This window comes from Suricata suricatta, chromosome 2, assembly GCF_006229205.1.
Source record: "Suricata suricatta isolate VVHF042 chromosome 2, meerkat_22Aug2017_6uvM2_HiC, whole genome shotgun sequence".
NCBI lineage: Eukaryota > Metazoa > Chordata > Mammalia > Carnivora > Herpestidae > Suricata > Suricata suricatta.
Window position 1 is genome coordinate 170,399,796 of NC_043701.1, and position 21,467 is coordinate 170,421,262.

At 38.7% G+C, this 21,467-nt stretch overlaps 1 protein-coding gene across 1 annotated transcript in view; it reads left to right on the plus strand.

Moving 5' to 3' along the window:
* The first annotated feature begins 122 nt into the window (after positions 1-122).
* The window catches only part of NHLRC2 (NHL repeat containing 2), a 59,557-nt gene continuing 38,212 nt past the window's right edge, over positions 123-21,467 (plus strand). The window contains exons 1-3 of the mRNA XM_029932608.1: positions 123-541; positions 3,700-3,852; positions 20,247-20,702. Coding sequence (XP_029788468.1) covers positions 376-541; positions 3,700-3,852; positions 20,247-20,702 — 775 coding nt within the window. The 5' untranslated portion in view covers positions 123-375. The remainder of the gene's footprint in view (positions 542-3,699; positions 3,853-20,246; positions 20,703-21,467) is intronic.

Sequence of the window (21,467 nt, forward strand, 5' to 3'; positions counted from 1 at the left end):
AAAGTAAAGTATGTGTGGGCGGGGGCGGGTAGGGGATGGTTCTCTTAGAGCTTCTGGAACACTGACCCACAGGCTTTCTCCATGCTGAATCTGGCGCTCCGAATGTCCAGGCTCAGCTGTGCTGAGAGGCTCTGGAAGGGGCGGGGTGGTTTGGGCCGGTGGCTAAATTACAGGCCCGGGAATTGCAACACTTTGTACCTTAGCATCGGAATGCATGATTACAAAAGAAAAGGTGTCGTTTGCGTGGAGTGGGGGCTGGCGGAGAGTGAAGCGAATGTGCCGTTTTGAAACCGAAGGACTGTAAGCGCTTCCTCTTTCGGTGCACGAGACCCTCCCGCGGGCCCGGCTGCCGCCGCTGGACTGTCCGGAGAGAACATGGCGGCCCGCTGCAGCCTCGCGGGCCTGCTCCCGGCTCAGACCTCGCTGGAGTACGCCCTGCTCGACGCAGTCACCCAGGAGGAGAAGGACAGCCTGGTCTACCAGTATCTGCAGAAGGTGGATGGCTGGGAGCAGGACTTGTCAGTGCCCGAGTTTCCGGAAGGTGAGGGGCAGGCTTCGGGGTGGGGACCCCTCCCGGAACCTCCCCTTCCTCGGGGACTGTGCCCTCCCCTGAAGCGGGGGGCGAGGCGGGGTAGTGCGGCCGCGCGGGAGCTGTTCGCCCGCCGTGCCGCTTCCCTCGGTCCCGAAGTGGCTGCCGAAGGCGGTTTTCTGGGGCGCGGGGACGTGCACTTTCGCCTCTGAATCCCGAGTCCCTGCCCGCGGCCTTGTGTTAACTTGGTAGACATTCCATGAATGTTTAGTGGGTCCGGATGGTGCTGATTGAAATGTCCGTGCCATCCTGTCGTTGCAGAGTGGTCGCCCAGCATCGTCATTGCCGTCCTCCGTGCATCATCTTGACACTTTCCGCTTCTGTGCCGCACAGTGTTGTAAACACTTCAGGGGACTATTTAATTTTCTCTACAACCCATTGAGGCTTCTTGACAGACTGACTTTATAGTTGAGGAAACTGAGGCACAGGAAGGCTAAGTAACTTCCTTAAGGCTTCACAACTAATAACTGCCAAAGTCAGACTATACAGAACCCAGATTGGCAAGTATCTTAGCTGGGCCACACTTCTCCGTTCAAACTCATGACATTTGTAATTTTAAAAATCTGAGTCCGGGGCGCCTGGGTGGCTCAGTCGGTTGAAGCGTCCCACATTGGCTCAGGTCATGATCTCACACTCTGGGAGTTCGAGCCTCACGTCAGGCTCTAAGCTGACCGCTCGGAGCCTGGAGCTTCAGAGTCTGTGTCTGCCCCACTCTCTGCCCCTCCCCTGCTCACGCTCTCCCAAATAAATAAGTAAACGTTTAAAAAAGGTTAAAAAAAAAATCTGAGTCAATTACGACCTGTCTTCTGGGTTGGAATCCCGGTTCTTTGAGTGCTTGGAACACCAAGGAATGGATATTCGCCGTAGTGCTACTTGGGAAGCACATCTCGCTGTGATAAATGAGACCTTACTTTCCCTTCTTTGGTTGGGACTCGCATTGTTTCGTTGGTGTTGGCATGTCTCCTGGCATGATACTGAAACCACATGTATAGTTAATTGGCTGGAAATGGCAGGGTTCAGTACCTCCTGGGAGGTATAGCAGAACCTTGCCTCTGACAGCAGTCTTGGGTGTCTCTCCAAGCCTTTTGCTTATTTTTTTTTCTGTTGCTAATAGTATACTGGATTTGAAATGTTGTGGCATTATTACAAAAGAATTGGGTGCATGACTGCTTATCCCATCAAAGAAACTTGAAGAGATTATATACATATGTGCCTGTTTATAAAGAAAGTTGTAAGGAGTTAGATAGGATAGTGTTATAAATTAGTCACCAGTGAGGTTTGGGGGCAATGTTTTTATTTTCTACTCTGGTTTATATTTACAGTGGGTGTATTTTATTACCATGAGATTTGACCTTGGTGATTCATAAATAATATAACAAAATATTCGGTCTTCGTATTTGACGTCAGATTTTCTGCTGGAGCTGATTATTGAGCTCAGGGTACTAGATAAGAGTTTTCCCTTGGTTTATCAGTGACCTATAATCAAGAAGTCATAAACATAACTATCTCAGAAACAGTATGCTTTGTTCATTTCTTAAAAGAAGTAGGTGTTTATGGGAAACTGTGGTGTCATAGATGGAATCAGATAGATTTGGGATTACGTCCTACTTACTTCATTTGTTAGCTGCCTGATTTTAAGCAAGTTACTTGATTTCTCCAAGCCTTACTTTACTACATTGTGAAATAGAACTGCTATTTACCTTTCAGCTTAATTACGTGGATTAGAGATTATATATCTGAGGTTCTTAATTTGTAGGAAATCTCAATAAATGTTAACAGCTTATTTTAAACTTTGAGAGGGACAGAGAGACCAAGTGGAGAAGGGGCAAAGAGAGAGAAGGGAGAGAGAGAATCCTAAGAGGTTCTGCACTGTCAGCACAAAGCCTGATGTGGGGCTCAAACTCACCAGTGGTGAGATCCTGACCTGAGTGGAAACCAAGAGTTGGAGGCTCAACCAACTGAGCCACCCAGGTGTCCCAAACGTTGGCAGGTTTTAAAAATGATATTCTTGTAATTATTATAAAATTTATTATCAAGCATGGTAAGCGTAACACATTTAATAGTTTCCATACCCTCTGATCTAAGTCACTCTTGACTATTCACAGAAAATAAATTTAAAAGACAGATTCATAAATATTTTGCCATTAAGAAATGAAATATACATTAGTTTGAGGTTTTATATGATTACTTGATCTGCTATACAATTAATATTTAATAAAATGCATAATTAAGAGCTTACTCTCCCCTAAGACCTCACTAATGGACTATTAAAGCAGAAATACTAGTTTGATTTGCAGATTTTTTTTTTTTAGAATTTTGTTTAAATTGAGTAACTCTAGTTACTGTTACTAGTCATTAGCTGTTATTATACACTTCCACCCAAATTGGCTTGGCTGCATTTACTTAAACAACAAATTCATTATCTTTGTTTTTCTAAATTGGTTAAATAGAGATGCTGTACGTTTAGTATTTAACAAAATCTGCATAGTGCATAGTTAAAATTGTAAGTCCTGCTGAAGTAATTATATATTCTCATTTATAAAAGTACAGATTAATGAAATTCCATTTTTCTTTGGAGGGAAGCCAGCAGATTCTTCATCAATATTAATGTTGCTTCCATGAAATCTATAATAGTGTATTTTGCTTAACTTTGCATTTGAAATGTTTTGTGGTTAAGGGCTCCTTCAAATCCAGGGCATTTTAGTTCTTAGGAAATTAGATATTTTGTATGTTTAGCTTTATATTTTAACGCTTTGTTCCTTTTTGAATATAGTCCTGTCTTGCTATTCTTAAGATTGAGCTTCTTTCTAAAAAGCTCATTTGAACCTGATTGTGTACATAGGTCCTCTTAATATTTGATATTTACTCATGTTTTTACCTAAATGTATTGATCTTGTTTTCTTTCACACAGAGACAATTCTATTACTGAAAGAATTTAATAGCTTTTTTTACTCTATTTGCATATTGCCCCATGATAGCATCTTTCCTATCTTGCCTCACTCCCTCAGCCCCTCCTTAGAAATAGCGATGGTCTATGTTTTAATGGAAAGTTTTAGATAAATAATCTTTTCCTTTTCTTTTAATCATAATTTATTTTGTGTCAATTTCAGGATTAGAATGGCTGAACACGGAAGAGCCTATTTCTGTCTACAGGGATCTGTGTGGGAAAGTAGTCATCCTTGATTTCTTCACCTACTGCTGCATTAACTGTATTCACCTACTGCCTGATCTTCATGCATTAGAACACACATACTCTGATAAAGGTATCTGCCCTTTCATTGGTTTCTAACAGACTGCCCTGGCGCAAGCACTGGAGAAGTAGCCGACTCATTTGCTCATAGGAGAATGAACATTTGGTGAGATTGAGGGATTCCAAAAGTAATTCTTAATCTATGATTTAAGGACTCCATGTACCTTTTCATGAAGAGTTATGCTTAAAGATAGTGGTTTGCCTTCCTAAAGAACCGGATTTAATATTTTTTTTTCTCTGAGGTTAGGTCATGATTTGCTTTTTTATGATCAAGTATTTTTAAAAGTTTGCTTTGTGTATTTAGACTTAAATTTGTTCTACGAGAAAATGAAACTTGTGATTCTAATCTTCTCACTAAGATATAAAGGTTTAACGTTCTTATTAGGAAATGTGATTAGACTTCCTTTAATTTCAAATGACATGAACTGCAGTGGAATGTAAAATATTATAGCAGATACCTTTTCTTTGACCCTGCTTTATTAAAAAATGATTTATAAAGGTTAATGTTTTCCAAAGCACACTAGGAAATCCTCTTTTATGGTATTACAAATTCTGAAGATGTAAGAGATTATACTTAGTATTTGCTTTAGAACTTTGAAATTTTTTCAGATCTTTTTCCTCTTGTTTACTTTTTTCTGAAAAAGAGAGCATATGGGGTGAATGAAGCTAATTAAAGATTCCATTTATTAGGCTTAAATTAGTTGAAGCATCACACTTGGAGTGAAAGAGTCAATGATCTTAGAGTAACAATCAGAATAGAGTATGTGCACAGAATTGAAAGATATCTTAGTTTTAAAAAAGGAGTGATGAAAAGGACTGATAGTTTAAAATCTTCATTGCAAGTAAAACCTAAGATGCTTACACATTGTAATACGTTGTATCTTGAAATTGCCAGTCACTGAGATTAATCAAGAACTCTAATATCCTGGTATCTAATTCATGTTTCCAAAATTTCGTCTGTATTGATTTAAGAAATAAGAGTATCTCATGATCTACCGAGTTTTGGGTGTCTGTGTGTCTTGGTTAAACTCCTATAGATGTATTTATTGAACATGTAGTGTGTGCAGGGTACTCTGCTAACTGAGGAAATATGCCACAGCGTTCAATAAAAAGCATTATGGAACTTGAGGAAAGGAGTAATTCACTTTGCCTAGAAATACTGGAAAAGATTTCTCAGAGGAAGAGACAGGCCGCAACTTGAAAACTGAGCAGGAGTACAGCTGAAAATGGAAAGGGAGCAGGAGGAAGCAACAGATAAACACACAGGGAGACATGGAAAAGTAGGTTTCATGGGGAGAGGTCAATAATACCAGTGTGGCAAGATTGTAGGGGCTCCTCTCAAAGACAAGGAAGAGGAAGCTACACGAGGTTTGGCCCAGTTGTGAGGGGTGGTGTTATTAAGAATGAATAGCTTGGACTTCATCTTCCACTGGAGATACTAAGATGTTTAAGTTGTTTTTGGTTTGTTTAATAGGAAGAGAACAGATTTGTGTTTTAGAAAAGCGCTCCCTACTGGGTTAAGAATCCCGGTGAACTGGTTCCATACTTAAGATCATCCCTAATATGGGGCACCTGGGTGGCTCAGTCGGTTAAGCGGCCGACTTCGGCTCAGGTCATGATCTCACAGTTCGTGGGATCAAGCCTGGCGACAGGTTCTGTGCTGACAGCTCAGAGCCTGGAGCCTGTTTTGGAGCCTGTGTCTCCCTCTCTCTTTGTCTGTCCCTCACTCGTGCTCTGTCACTCTGTCTCAAAAATAAATAAACTATAAAAAAAATTTTTTTAATTAAAAAAAAAATCATCCCTAATAGACTATTTGGTTAACTTAATCCCATACCTGAAGCACATTCAAGAACTTCTTCGAATGGATCCTTGTAACCTTTTTACAAGGTTTACTGGAAACATCATTTTTATTGCACATTGTGACAAAAAATAAAAACTATTTTTGCATACAAATACACTTTTGAAGAGTAAAATACTTGAAGTGGTCCCAACAATGTAATTGCAAAGAGATGTTCAGTAATATGCTACCTTATGAAAATTCCGGAAACTTAGAAATGTTTTTTTATTGCTGAAAAGATATACTCAATTCATATTCACAAAAGCAGGCATACCTGGAGATGATCACATGAAAGTTTAATAAGCTGACACTAAATTAATTTGCTTTCCTTCAGCGATGGGTCTTGTCTCGTTACTGTCCACTCTGTTTCTGAACATGTTTGCGGTAATGCTAATAGTTCTTGAAGTGACATTCAGCAGCCTATTTTAAATTCCATGGACTATTCAGTGCATTTTATCAGTAAGCAAGAAATGCGCAGCTGAGTGAAGTGCTTCTTAATCCAAAACCAGCCCAAAAAGGGTCCAAATTCATACCCAGTTTCTTCCTCTCTAAAACAGCTTTTAAAATCAAGTTTGTAGCTGTGACCAGCATCATGTTCATAATAGCATGAGACGTTATAAATGCCAGAGTCTAAAGTAAAAAGATATTTCATAGTAATGAATGGCTCTGATCTTCAAAGATTTAAGAAGGTAGCTGTGCCCTAAGCTTGTTATTAATTCATAATAATTTAGCACATGTTTCATTAAACTGACAGGTGCCTCAGGTGGGTTTTGTTTTTGTTTGGTTTTGTTTCCTTTTTTTTCTGTTTCTACTTAAGAGTTTATAAAAATGTTTTTGCCTTTTTATGCTGGGTACATTAATGGCATATTATTATGTAATACCCACATGTAGCCCAATGGCTATTGAGGAAAAAAGTACTCTTGTTTTATAAGAAAACATTTATTAGGGAAACTTGACACATTTTAAAATGTGACTCCTACAGGTATGTTAATGTATCATTAAATCAGACTTAACAACCTAAACGCCAGAGTACACCAGGTAAATGCTGGCATTCTCACTAAGGAGGAGATGCTATTTTTCTGTTTTATAGTTTATTAAAAATTAGAGGAATGCCGTTCTAATTTCATAATGAAACTGAACCTTTCAGTGAGTCCATATGTAACTTGCATGTCAGGGTTCCCTAGACCTTTCCTGGGCCCAGTAATTCTTTAGGACGACTCAGACAGCTAAAGGATACAAAGTGGAGGCAGCAAAGGGAAAAGGCGCTCGCAAGAGGCTAAGTCCAGGGGAGACAAAACACAGGCTTCCAGAGTCCTCTTTTAGGGGAGTCCTACAAGACAACTTAGTTCCCAGCACAGGAACTCTCATTAAAGACTCGGCAACCAGAGTTTTTACTGGGGGCTGGCCAAACAGGCAGCTTCTGCCTGGTGGCGTTTACAGAAATTCTAGCGTCCCAGAAGGAAAGCCAGGGTTCAGCATAAACCATACTATTTGTACGAACAGTTTAGGCATCGTGAGCCACTCGTCCCCATCTCGAGAATCGCGGGAACCGCCCCTGGAGGCCGGCACGGGCCAGCCTTCTGAGCAGGCCTTCGGAGGAATACCAGCAGGCGTGCCGTGTGAACTCACAGCCGCACACCGCGTCTTCTTTGTGCAGCAGTACATCTGTTATTCTGTTTTTAAACAGCTAAAGTATGATGGAAATATTGGTCGGTTTAGGATGTTTCAGGATGGACAGACAGGATAACGTCAGTTTTTGAAATTCTAAAAAATTTTTTCAAATTTGCTTTGGCTTTGTGCTTTAATGTTCAGTGATTTTGATCTTTTCAGTTCATGGTTCCCTCTCTCTTAGTATGAGACCTAAAATCCTACTTCTCCACACCCTTCTCTTCCCTCCGTGTTCTGGCCTCTCTCGGTTCCTCAGTGTCCCTGCTCCTCTTGCCTTAGGGCCCTGACACTTAGCATTCATTCTGCCTGAAATAACTTGCCTAGTGAAGTGTCATGCTTGCCTTCTAGATTTCAAAATGTCTCCATTTACAATTTTGTAACATGTAAAACGGAATTACTTTCAATCTTCACATTTAACTAGGTTATTACAATGTGTATGATTATACTATATAATATATACATATAATGTATATATTCTTTGTATAATTATAATCTAGTACAATTCTATGTATCTACCTCTCTGAAAACTAAGACCTTGGAAGCTTTTAAAGTGATTGTTTGAAGTTTTTACTAATATTTTAGAAGCAGTTATTTTTATATGGCTTCTCCTTCCCTCCCTCCCTCTCTTCTCTCTTCTCTGTTCTCCCTTTCTCTTCCTTTCCTTCCATAATTTATTAAAATGGAGTAGTTTTGATCCCTGTGCTGGCAGATTATTCATAAAGTGAAGAATCTTTGACATTATATTTGTAAGTGTACAATTAACATAAAAAGCAAAAGATTTTAAGCAACATCTCTATACTTTAAGGTAATTGACACTGAAAAAATGGGAGGCATTGTTATTTGGCAATTTTCTTTATAGATTAATATAGATATTCTATTTAGAAAATATAATATGGTTTACATATTGTATAAATATATAAATTCCTTCAGTATTTATGGCCTGTCTATTCATAGTTTTATTTTCTGAGTAACGTGCTAGTGAATAATAAAACATGCATGGTCCCTAAATAATTAATAGGAATTACAGTCTAACAAGGGCAAGACTTAAATACTCACAACTATTTTTATAATTTCTGATTAATACTAAGAAGGAAAATTACAGGGTGCTGTGAAAACAAATAATGGGGTTTAATGTGGAAGAATTAAAGAAACCTTTTTTAAGAGTGAAAATTAAGCTTGAGATGTAAAAGAAAGGTATAGTTTTACTAGGTGAGAAAGGGTGAAGAACATTCCAGGCCCAAGGAGGGTTGCCTGTTAAGGCATTAAAGCGAGAGGAATAATGCTGTTCTGGAGGAAGGGAAGGAAGGCGGGTTGCATTAACACCCCCAGGGCAGGGAAGAAGGGCGTGGAGAGTGCTGGCTAGAGGGGATTTGGTTTTTACACAAGAACAATGGCAGTTTCTGGAAGAAGGTGACAGGATGAGATTTGTGTTTGTTTAAAGATTGGTCCCACTTCATTCAGGTCATGATATCAGTTTGTGGGTTCGAGCCCCGTGTCAGGCTCTGTGTGGACAGCTCACAGCCTGGAGCCTGCTTTGGACTGTGCCTACCTCTCTCTGCCCCTTCCCTGCTCGTGCGTGCTTGCTTGCTCTTTCAAAAATAAATACACATTAAAAATAAAAAAACAATCCCACTCCTGGTTAGGTAACCAATTAGTGGACAAGACTGGATGGGAGATCTGTGACAAGGCTGTTGGGCTTCCTGTGAGACATGATAACAGCTTGAAACTAGGATAGAGGGATGAGATCAAGACGATTTCATCATGGATTAAACGTAGGTGATACGAGAGGGCTCCTTGGTATGACAGAGACGTCCTGGGTAGGTGTTCAGCTTGTCTAATTGGACAGATGACGGTGCCATGCAGTGAAAGGAAACACTAGAGAAAGGACAGGTTTGGAGGGGAAAGTCCTGAGTTTGGTGTAAATTATCTTTTTTTTTTTTAATGTTTATTTAGTATTGAGACAGAGAAACAGCATGAGTAGGGGAGGGGCAGAGAGAGAGGGAGACACAGAATCGGAAGCAGGCTCCAGGCTCCGAGCTGTCAGCTCAGAGCCCGATGCAGAGCTCAAACCACAAACCGTGAGATCATGACCTGAGCGAAGTTGGCTGCTTAACCAACTGAGCACCCAGGCGCCCCTGGTATAAATTATCTTTGAGACTTGCATTTCATTATCCATAGGACTTCCATTGCTCCTATGGATAACAGCCTAGATCCCTTACATCCCTCGCTCCCCTTCATTCCCTGCCCTAGTCACTTGTTCAGTCTCTTTTCTCTTTCATACACTGTCTTAGGTGTGTTTTCTCTCCATAGAATCTTTCATTGCTCTCTTCACTTAGTTAACACCTTCTCATGGTTCACATCTCCCCTTAGCCTTCACTTCTTGAAAGAAGTGTTGGGTATATTGATCACCGAGAATAGACAGATATATGTATATTTTGATACATAGTGTGCATGTATATATATTTTACACATGTAAACTATAGAGAGACGTGACGAATGAATTCTTACCTAATTCATTGGGTTCTAAATCACTATTTAGATATTCCTGTTGTCCCTGTTGGCTGAATGGAATCCTCTTCAAGCTGTCACCTGTGTCCTTTTGGTCTGTCCTTATTCTCTGAGCACTTCCTTACTTGTCACAACAAAGTAATTAAAGGTTCCTCTTATACTTTCCCAGCCCCTTCCTTGAATCAGCCATTTCTCCATGGAGCTCTGATTCTGTTCAGTATTGAATATTGGGAATGGGTTTGAGAAACCAAAAACTGGGTACAACCTGTGCTCATTGCTTCTGGGGTGTCTTTACTTCCAGTCCCTTCCAACTAGTTAAAAATTACTTAGACTAGTCCTCCCTACTCCCCATGAGGTTATATTATTCATTTGAAGTACGGCTAGATTCATTTGTTTCTGTTAGTAGTTTTCGTTGATGATATTTGTTTCAAGTATGTAAACTTTTAGCACGGTCCTGGTCAGAAAATGTAGTTCGATCTACCACCTCTTCTACCTGTTTCTATTTTCCCATTCTTCTCATCCCACTGCTCCAGTCTTTCTATGTTTTAATTTCCTCTTTAAAAAAAATACTGGGTGTCTGGGTGGCTCAGCCAGTTAAGTAAGCATCCTACTCTTGGTTTCGGCTCAAGTCATGATCTCACCACTTGTGAGTTCGAGCCCCACGTCATGCTCGTGGGCTCTGTACGGACAGTTCAGAGCCTAGAGCCTGCTTCAGATTCTGTGTCTCCCTTTCTCTCCGCCCTTCCCCTGCTTGTGCTCTGTTTCCCTCTCTCAAAAATAAATTAACATTAAAAAAATTAAAAATACTAACAGTGACCTACTCTAGATGTTTTGGGGTGTTTTGCTGTTTTAGTGTAACAGTTTATCCTGGCAGCCACTCCATATAGAGAATTTCTTGATTATTTTATAGCTATATAGCACTCTATTTTGTGTGTGTGTGTACATATGTGTCTTTGTACGCCAAAATTTATTCACTCACTGTCCTGTCCAATGTGTTGGCTTTTGAGTTGTTTCCAGTAGTTTGCATTTACAGTGAATAACCTCATGATATGTTTTTGTATTGCTGGTGGCATATCTTAAGGGTGAATTCCTAGTAGTGGGATTTCTGGATCAAAGTTAAATGCGTATAGTATAGTTTTGTTGGGTATTGCCAAATTGTGCGCCAGGAGGGCTGTACTGGTTTGTATTCCTACCAGACTGTGAGGGTGCCTCTTTTCCCACTGTCGCTCCAGTAAAATGTATTGACATGCTTTTTTTTTTTTTTTTTTTAAATAAAATGTATCGTCAAGTTAGCTGACATACCGTGTATACAGTGTGCTCTTGGCTTCAGGAGTAGATTCCCATGATTCATCACTTACACACAACACCCAGTGCTCATCTCAACAAGTGCCTTCCTCAGTGCCCATTATCCATTTTCCCTGCGCCCTGGCCCCCCACCGCATCAACCCTCAGTTTGTTCTCTATATGTAAGAGTCTCCTATGGTTTGCCTTCCTGTCTGTTTGAAACTACTTTTTTCCCTTCCCTTTCCCCATGGTCTTCTGTTAAGTTTCTCAACTTCCACATATGAGTGAAAACATATGGTATCTGTTTTTCTCTGACTGACTTATTTCACTTAGCATAATACCCTCCAGTTCCATCCCCATTGTTGCAGATGGCAAGATTTCATTCTTTCTCATTGCCAAGTAGTATTCCATGGTATATATATACCACATCTTCTTTATTCATCAGTTGGTGGACATTTAGGTTTTTTCCATAATTTGGCAATTGTTGGTAGCGCTGTTATAAACATTGGGGTACGTGTGCCTGTATGAATCAGCACTCCTGTATACTTTGGATAAATTTCTAGTAATACTATTGCTGGGTCATAGGGTAATTCTATTTTTAATTTTTTGAGGAACCTCCACTCTGTTTTCCAGAGTAGCTGCACTAGTTGGTGAAAATACAAACAGTGCAAGAGGGTTCCCGTTTCTCCACATCCTGACCAACATCTGTTGTTTGAGTTAATTTTAGCCCCTCTGACCAGTGTGAGGTGGTATCTCAATGTGGTTTTGATTTTTATTTCCCTGATGATAATCAATATTGAGCATATTTTCATATGTCTGTTGGCCATCTGGTGTCGTCTTTGGAAAAGTGTCTGTTCATGTCTCCTGCCCATTTCTTCACTAGATTATTTGTTTTGCAAGTATTGAGTTTGGATAAGTTCTTTATAGATTTTGGATACTAACCCTTTATCTAACATGTCATTAGCAAATATCTTCTACCATTCTGTCAGTTGCCTTTTAGTTTTGTTGATTGTTTCCTTTACTGTGCAGAAGCATTTTATCTTGATGAGGTCTCAATGGTTGATTTTTGTTTTTATTTCCCTTGCCTGTGGAGATGTGTCAAATAAGAAGTTGCTGCAGCCAAGGTCAAAGAGGTTGTTGCCTGTTTTCCCTCTGGGGTTTTGATGGTTTCCTGTTTCCCATTTCATTCTTTCATCCATATTGAGTTTATTTTTGTGTATGGTTGACAAGCTTTTTAAATGTGTACTGGTCTAATAAGTAAAAGATGGTATCTTTATGTAGTTTTATTTATTTAAGTTTACTTACACCCAACTTGGGACTCGAATTTATGATCCCAAGATCAAGAGTTACATGCTGTACTGACTGAGCCAGCCAGGTACCCCTTGATGTAGTTTTAAATTATATTTTAGAATGTGTTTAAGAAATATTTTCTTGTATTTCTGGCTACTTATTTTAAGTAGGGTTTTGTCTACCATTATATACTCCCAACTGGTTATAGGTATATAAAAGATAATTGATTTTTATCTCTTAATTTTGTATTATTTTTTGTTGTTAATTTTATATTCTACTTCCTAAATCTTTTATTATCTGGTTTAGTTTTGTAATTCTCTGTGATTTCCCTAACATGCTGTATTATTTGCAAAGTAATTTTCCAAATCTCATGTCTATAATTTATTTGTCTAATTTTGTTGGCTAAACAGCTCCCTCCCAATTCATTATTTAATATTAGTAGACAGTGGGCATCTTTGCCTTGTTCTTCATCTTATTTGGAATTCTTATTTTTCTCCATTAAGAAAGGGGCTGGTTTTACTTTAGTTATATTTTATTTAATCAGTTAAAGTATTGAGGGACAAAATTTAAGTAAATTATATCTCAATATATCTGATGTTAAAAACGAATCTATTTCTTCTATTTCTGGTTTTGGAGGAGAATGGAGGCCACCTAATTTTGAATCTCCACATTTATCTTCTTCCTCAAACATAAAAACAACAAGGAGAGTAAACAAAACCACACTTGATCGTGCATTCAGCAATACTAGGAGACAGAGAATATCATGGCATTCAAATTACCTGTAAGTTGAGAAATAAACTGAATTCCATTAAAGGACCTCTTGCTGTAAGCCTGCACGTGCTGGTACAGGGATGGGAGTGTCTTAACAGATTCCATGGGGGGAAAAATTCAGTGGAAAAAAAAAAAAAAAGGGTGGTCTTGGGCTAAGCACAGAGTAACCCCCTTACCGGTAGAAAGAGAAACTCCCAACACTAAATGCAAAATACTGAGCACATGTTTGGATCATAGCACCAGCTCTTGAAAGAGTATGGGACTAAGAACAGAAGCCTCAGAGAAGCATTACTTCTTGGAGGGAATCAGGTATAGAGATGTGGTTTCCCTCAAAGATCATCTACTAAAAAAAAAAAAAAAAAAAAAAAGGAAAAGTTAAGGATCTTGCAGGAAAGAAAAGAGAAAATACACATCAACCCTTTCTTGCAACAATGCTATCCAAAAATGAAACTGCACAGAAAAAGGGAACTGTCAGGAAAGTGTGCTCTCAATCTAGGAGACCTGTCCACAAAGTGAGATGGGAATATTAAAAAACATCGCATTCAGCTGAAAATGTAATTTAGAGTTGAAGTGTTGATGAACATTCTTAAAAGTGATCACAAAATTTACAAAAACGGTAACACAATCCTCCATATTGAATTACATACCCTCAAACAGCATTTAAGAATAATTAAAAAGAATCTTGAATCAGAAATTTAAAAACTAAGAATGGAAATGTCTCCCCCCCTCCCCCGCCTGCAAGAGGTAAGGAGGGTTGAATTCAGAAAAGAAATAGAAGAAGAAAGTCCAAATTATTTTATAAATGGGGACTAAATTACAAGGTGCCTAAAGGTGCAGTAAATTCATATAAAAATGTAATAAGGGGCATTAGAGCAAAGTAGAGAAGAAGAACAAACTTAGAGAATGAACATAAGCTAAAGAAGTAAAAATAGAGGAAATGATTGATATGAAAGACAAGCAGAAGAGATCCAACATAAGGCTACTTGGAGACTGAAGAAAAATCAATCAAAACAACTGATCAAAACTAGTATGTAAAATTAGAATCCAAGAAAATGCTCTGGAAATAAAAGAAATCTTGAATCTACATATCGAAAGGTACTATCAGATACCAGGGAAAGTTGATGCAGAACAGCCCAAGGAGTATCTTATTTTAAATTACTACACTTTAAATTGTTTAAAAAATATCTTTAGGCCTCCAGGAAAAACTGATTTTCAAAAACATGGAAACTAGGACAGACTTTACATGAATAACACACAAAGCAAGGCAACAGTACATTTTCTTTTTTTTTTTAATTTTTATTATTTAATTTTGAGAGAGAAGGGGAGAGACAGACAGACATGGGTGTGAGTGGGAAAGGGGCAGAGGGAGACAGAATCTGAAGCAGGCTCCAGGCTCTGAGCTGTCAGCACAGACCCTAATGCAGGGCTTGAACTCACAAACCACGAGATCATGACCTGAAATCAGGTGTTTAACCGAATGAACCACCTAGGCACTCCAACATACATTTTCAAGAAGCTTACATAGAGAAAGTACAAACCAAGGATATTCTGTTTAACGAGCTGTCTTTCAGGAGTCTATCAGGGTTATAGAAAACTAGTTTTGAATATCCAGGAACTCAGAGAATGACCTGTGAGTAGATGCACCTGGGAGTCTGCTTTCTGGTAAATCTACTTGAGAGACGGCATCTTCTAGCCAGGAATGACTAAGGGAACTGCCAGATGGATGGATAAAGATTTCATACATGTATTCACAAAACTAAGACCAAAATGGGGATGTACAGTTTTGGTGTGTTAGGGTTTTATTAGAGAAGCAGAATCACTACCAGTGATGAGAAATAATAAAGGATTTATTATACGTACTTGACTTTGCATAGTTGTGGGAACTGCTTATCCAGTCTGCGTGTGACTGTTACTTGTGTGTCTGGTGCATCAACTTGAAGTAGGGCAGGTCAGGCGGTTGAAATGGAAAGATGGATACGAAGTCTGGGAGAGCAAGCATAGCATAAACTGGAACTCATGTGAGCTTCCAACCTACACAGTGCAGTGACCGTCAGAATAAGTGGGTGTCTTTTGTTGTGGAGCTGAACACTCATCTGATCCAAGAGTTGGAGATGCTGAGGGGGGAGATCTGGCAGAAGCCGTGGTACAGCTGTGGGGCCTAACTCCTGTCCCACAGCCCGCCCGCCAGCAAGGTGAGCCTGCAGGCGAGCTACCAAGGGCATGAAATGCAGAGAGCACCTGGCACCCTGCACCGTCTTCCAAGCAGAAGATAACATGTAGCTGCTGCTGCCTTTACACCTTCCCTTGGCTCACAAGGCATCTCGTAGAGGACGGGACAGCTCTGAACTAGGCAGGGACTAGGGTACTGGACAAACTTCCCCTGTAGCCAAAGTGACAAATAGAAATCTGTCACCCGTGGGTGGAAGAAGAATATAAAATCTGATTCTAACAAAAGTAGAAAGAATACAACTAAAGAAAACTAGTGATTCTTGTATAGGTAATAGGTAGAAATTAAATAATTGATTGACCAGATAATAAAAGGTTATGAAAAATGGGGATTAATATGTTTATAACATGATAAAATGTGTTAATATAAAGGTAACCCCTGGAATAAAATTACACACCTTCCTAAAATCCAAAGAAATTTTTTTGTAATTTTTAAAAATGTCTGGTGTTTTTATTTATTTTTTTTTTTTTTGAGAGAGAGAGACAGAGTGTGAGTGGAGGAGGGGCAGAGAGAGAGGGAGACACAGGATCTGAAGCAGGCTCCAGGCTTCCAGCTGTCAGCACAGAGCCTGACATGGGGCTGGAACTCACGAATTGCGGGATCATGACCTGAGCCGAAATTGGAAGCTTAACTTGCTGAGCCACCCAGATGACCCCCCCCCCATTTTCTTTTTTGAGTTAAGCCCATTCATATTTACTTATTATCATGCATGGTCATTATATGTATTTGGTTTTATTTGTTGTTTCTTAACACGATGTATTTTCTTTGCTATTTTACTAATTGCTATAGTTAGAAAAAGTTATATTTTATTGGTTATCTTTTTACTTATAACTTTTCATGTCTTTTTTTTTTTTTTTTTTTTTGAGAGAGCGAGCAAGCATGAGCAGGGCGTGGGGGCAGAGAGAGGGGGTCAGAGGATCCAAAGCAGGCTTTTTGTTGACAGCAAAGTGCCCAAAGTGGGGCTCAAACTCAGAAATGTTGAGATCATGACCTGAGCCAAAGTTGGATGCCATCCTTGTACTTATAACTTAAAATAAATAGTAGCAACATTCATTAAGCTTTTATACTATACTAGGTACTATGCTAAATACCTTAATTGGATTATCTTTTAATCCTCAAAACTGACCTATACGGCAGTTAGTATTTTCCAAGTTTTACAAATATGAAAACTGATACCCAGAGAGATTAAGTAACTTGCCCAAAGTAATTCAGCAAGTGGTAAAGCAGAATTTGATTATAGGGAGCCTGACTCCAGAGCTCATGCTATTTTTTAAAGAACTTTATTGTGGCATAATTGACATAGTAAACTGCACATATTTTAAGTGTATAATTTTTCCCTCTCACTCCTACCACCCTTCTTCCCAGACCCTAAGTAACCACTGATCACTGGGTTGTTTCTGTGTATCTTCTTTTAAAATGTCCTTGAAGTAACTTTTTTAATCTTTGGTTTTCAGAATTTGTGTTGTGTCTTAACATGATTTTCTTTTAATTTATCCTATTTAGAGTGAATTTCTTGAATTCGGTAAATTTATTTTTTTAATTTAAATTTTAGTTATTTAATGTACAGTGCAGAAACTTTGGGGAGGAGAATTCAGTGGTTCATCACTTGCATATAACACCCAGTGCTCATCACAACTAGGGCCCTCCTTAATACCCATCCCCCAGCTAGCCCATCTGCCACCCACCTCCCTCCGTCAACTCTCAGTTTGTTCCCTATTAAGAGTCTCTTGTGGTTTGTTTCCCTCTCTCTTTCTCTACTCTTCACATATGATCCTCTGTTTTGTCCACATATGAGTGAAGTCATACAGTATTTGTCTTTCTCGGATTTGACTTACTTCACTTAACATAATACATTCTCGCTCCATCTGTATTATAAATGGCAAGGTTTTATTCTTTTTGATGGCTGAGTAATATTCCATTGCACATAAATACTACATCTTCTTTATCCATTCATCAGTTGATGGGCATTTGGGTTCTCTCCATAGTTTGGCCATTGTTGATAATGCTGCTGTAAACATTGGCGTGCATGTACCCTTTCAAATCTGTATTTATGTTCCCTTTGGATAGATACCTAATAGTGCAATTCCTGGATCACAGGTGGTTCTCTTTTTAGTTTTTTGAGGAACCTCCATACTGTTCTCCAGAGCGGCTGCACCAGTTTGCATTCCCACCAACAGCGCAAGAGGGTTCCCCTTTCTCCAACCACATCCTCGCCAACACCTGTTGTTTCTTGTGTTTTAATTTTAGCCATTCCAAAAGTTGTGGGGTGGTTATCTCATCATAGTTTTGATTTGTATTTCTCTGATGATGAGTGATGTTGAGCATCTGTCCATGTGTCTGTTAGCCATCTGATGTCTTCTTTGAAAAGTGCCTATTCATGACTTCTGACCATTTCTTAACTCAGCTTGTTTTTGGGGTTTGAGAAGTTCTTTATAAGTTTTGGATACTAACCATTTATCAGATGTGTCATTTGCAAAGAAATATCTTCTTCCATTCTTTAGGCTGCCTTTTAATTTTGTTGATTGCTTACTTCACTGTGCCGAAGCTTTTGGTGAAGTCCAATAGTTCATGTTTGTTTTTGTTTCCCTTGCTTTTGCTGACGTGTCTGAGAAGTTGCCCCGGCTGAGGTCAGAGAGGCTTCTGCCTGTGTTCTCTAGGATTTTGATGGTTTCCTGTCTGACATTTAAGTCTTTCATCCACTTTGAATTTGTTTTTGTGAATGGTGTAAGAAAGTGGTCCAGTTTCATTTTTCTGCAATGTCGCTGTCCAATTTTCCCAACACCATTTGTTGAAGAGACTCTTTTTTCCTTTGGATATTCTTTCCTGCTTTGTTGAAGAGTAGTTGGCCATATAGTTGTGAGACCATTTCTGGACTTTCTGTACATTTATATCTTCAGATGAATTTTGGAAGTTTTGGCATTATTCAGATATTTTTTTCTGCTCCAATCTTTTTGTCTTCTCCTTCTGTGATTCCAAATCCACATACATTAGATCATTTAAAACTGTTACACAGGTCCCTGAGGGTCTGTTCATTTTTGTTCTTCAGTCTTCTTTCTTTGTGTTCCTTAGATTGGATAATTTCCCGTTGAGCTATTTTTAGGTTTACTGACTCTTTTCTGTGTCATCTTTTTTTTTTTTTTTGCCATTGAGCTCATTCAGTGAATATTTTAAATATGGTATTTTTTAGTTCTAAATTTTCATTTAGTTCTTTTTTCTATTTTCTATTTCTATTTCCTATTCTATCTTCTATTTTTTCACTCATGTCAAGTGTGTTTTTCTTTTTAAACTTTTTTTTTCTTTCTGAGAGAGACAGAGATAGGCAGTGAGAGTCAGGGAGAGCAGCAGAGGGGGAAGGAGACAATATCACAAGCAGGCTCCACACTGCTCGGAGCCCCACTCAGGGCTCAGTCTCATGAGCCTGGGGATCCTGACCTGAGCGGAGCTCAAGAGTCAGACCCTCAACCAACTGAACCACCCAGGCGCCCCTCTCACGGAGCAAAGTTAGAGTTCCTTTATCATCTTTTGTCTGCTAATTCAAACTTCTGCTTCCTTTTGGAGCTGGTGTCTGTCTGTTGTTTTTGTAGGCATTCACCTCTTTTGGTGCAAAGTCAGAGTTCCGTCCCTTCTTCATCAGCTCCATGTCACCTTTAATCAACCCAGCAGTTCACTTCCTGGTTCTTTAAGCTTTTGCTATACCATTGGAGGGCTGCCTCACATGTGTATAGTATGTGCATGGACTTGTCGGTGCTCATTCTCAATAATGGGGAGTCTCCTTTGCCAGCTCTCTTCCCCTTGGGGTTTCCCCCACACTCTCCAGTTTCCATTTCTTCTTGGACCAGAAAGGGGTTTCCATAGTCCTAGCCACCTGTGTTGCTCCCAAACTGAGGTCCACCTTCAATACAAAGGCATGAAGGGGAAAATAAAACTGGAAACTCCCTTTCATGGTTTGCTTTTCCAAGTTTTGAAACTTACCCCTCCTCCAACAGTCTACCTGCTTTTGTTTACTTTTCTCTGTCCTCAAGCAGGGAGAGGGGTATGTGTACATGTGTAATGTCTGTGTTTTTGTTGGGAGTTAATAGTTACAAATGGAAGGATGATCTCTTAGGAAATTACACCTCCCAATTTGTATGGTTTTATTTCTTCATGCTGATGTTATTAGTTTTTGATGAGTGTGTTGGGAGATTGTAATTTACATAGCCATTATTACCTCTATAGGCAATATTGAGTTTTTTCTCTGAATCCAGCTGAACACTTTTTCCTTTTTATTTTTTCTGCTATCTACAATTAAGGCTTGTTCTAAAAACCACATAATAGGAATTTTAAATAAATCAAAGACCTTAATATTATAGGAATATCTTGCTTATATTTGTTCTGTTAATCTGTAATGTGGAAAGGCTAGAAAAATCTAAGAGGATAATGTGACAATAAATACTAACAAAAAGCAGTCATAGAAAGTCACTGAATTTCAAAGGGGCTTTTATATTAGGTGGAGAAAAAAATCACAGCATTTCAATATCTTCATAAGAAATTAATGTGGTTTTTAAACTTTGTCTAGATAAAGGGCACAAAGTGGTTTAATCCTGAAAGAGGCACATGATTTTGATCATATTTATTTTTATTTAGTTATCAAGAGCGTCGTGATATTTGTTAATTTTTTTAATACATGGTTTAAATGCAGTTGAAGACACTTAGTTCTGCCTTTTTTTTTTTTTTTTTTTAAATCTCTGGACTGTTTATTAATGACCCATAATTTAATTGCATAGATGGTGGCATTTAGTCTTGAATACTTCATAATGTTTAACTTACAATTTTTCCCATTTAGATGGTCTTCTGATTGTTGGTGTTCACTCAGCTAAGTTTCCAAATGAAAAAGTCCTGGATAATATTAAGAGCGCCATTCTTCGATACAACATCACCCACCCTGTGGTTAATGACGCAGATGCCAGCCTTTGGCAAGAATTAGAAGTCTCCTGCTGGCCAACTTTGGTCATAGTCGGACCTCGTGGAAATATGTTATTTTCTTTGATTGGAGAGGGACACAAAGATAAATTATTTTTATATACTTCAATAGCTTTAAACTATTACAAAGACAGGGGACAGATCAGAAGTAATAAAATAGAAGTAAAACTCTATAAAGATTCTTTGCCACCGTCACCATTGCTGTTTCCGGGCAAGGTAACAGTCGACCATGTTTCTAATAGACTGGTGATAGCAGACACTGGACATCATAGAATTCTGGTCGTCTGGAAGAATGGACAAATTCAGTACAGCATTGGAGGTAAAGTTCGCTTCTAATTATGATCTGTTGTATGTTTTACATTGAAAAAACAGCTCAAGGAAATGTATTGAAATGTATCTCCCTGGTTTTAGATCTCAAATGGGCTCAGTACATCTACATAGTATAATCTGTTAAGTACATTGTTGTTATTCCTGATTATGCAGGCTGAATTGACATAACAATAGTCAAAAAAAAAGTTATGCATCTCTTTGCAGTCCTGGTTTAGTAACCTATACAGCATTAGTTCATAAAGTAGGGGATCTGCATTCCTAATGCAAATAAACTAGTCTTATTCTTAAGCCCTGATGCTATTCTTAGTATGCCTAGATATTGTTCCCTTATCTCTTTAGTTTTTCACATTTCTTCTTTTTAATTTTTGTTAGAGTTCTATATTTTGTGTTTCTTTTGTTTGGGCAAGTTGGTGTTTGGGTTTAAGCAGTACTTAGAAGAATTGTTGCTTAAAATTTATGTTATAGTAGATGGAATTTAAATGGTTAAAAGATCTTTAATTCTATAATTTTCAAAATAGTATAAATGAATATTCACCTTTGGTAAACAGAGGAACCAGCAGCAAGCTACCTTTCCCAAACATGTTTTTAGGAATAATGTTATGTTGTGATAAATTGATAATTTTTCTATAGTAGTTTTTCAAAAGACTTCTGTGGTCAGATATTAGGAAATACTGGTTAGCTGTAGTTTAACAGATTTTTAAAAACTTTTTTAGTTATTTTGAGAGAGCACAAGCAGGGGAGGGGCAGAGAGAGG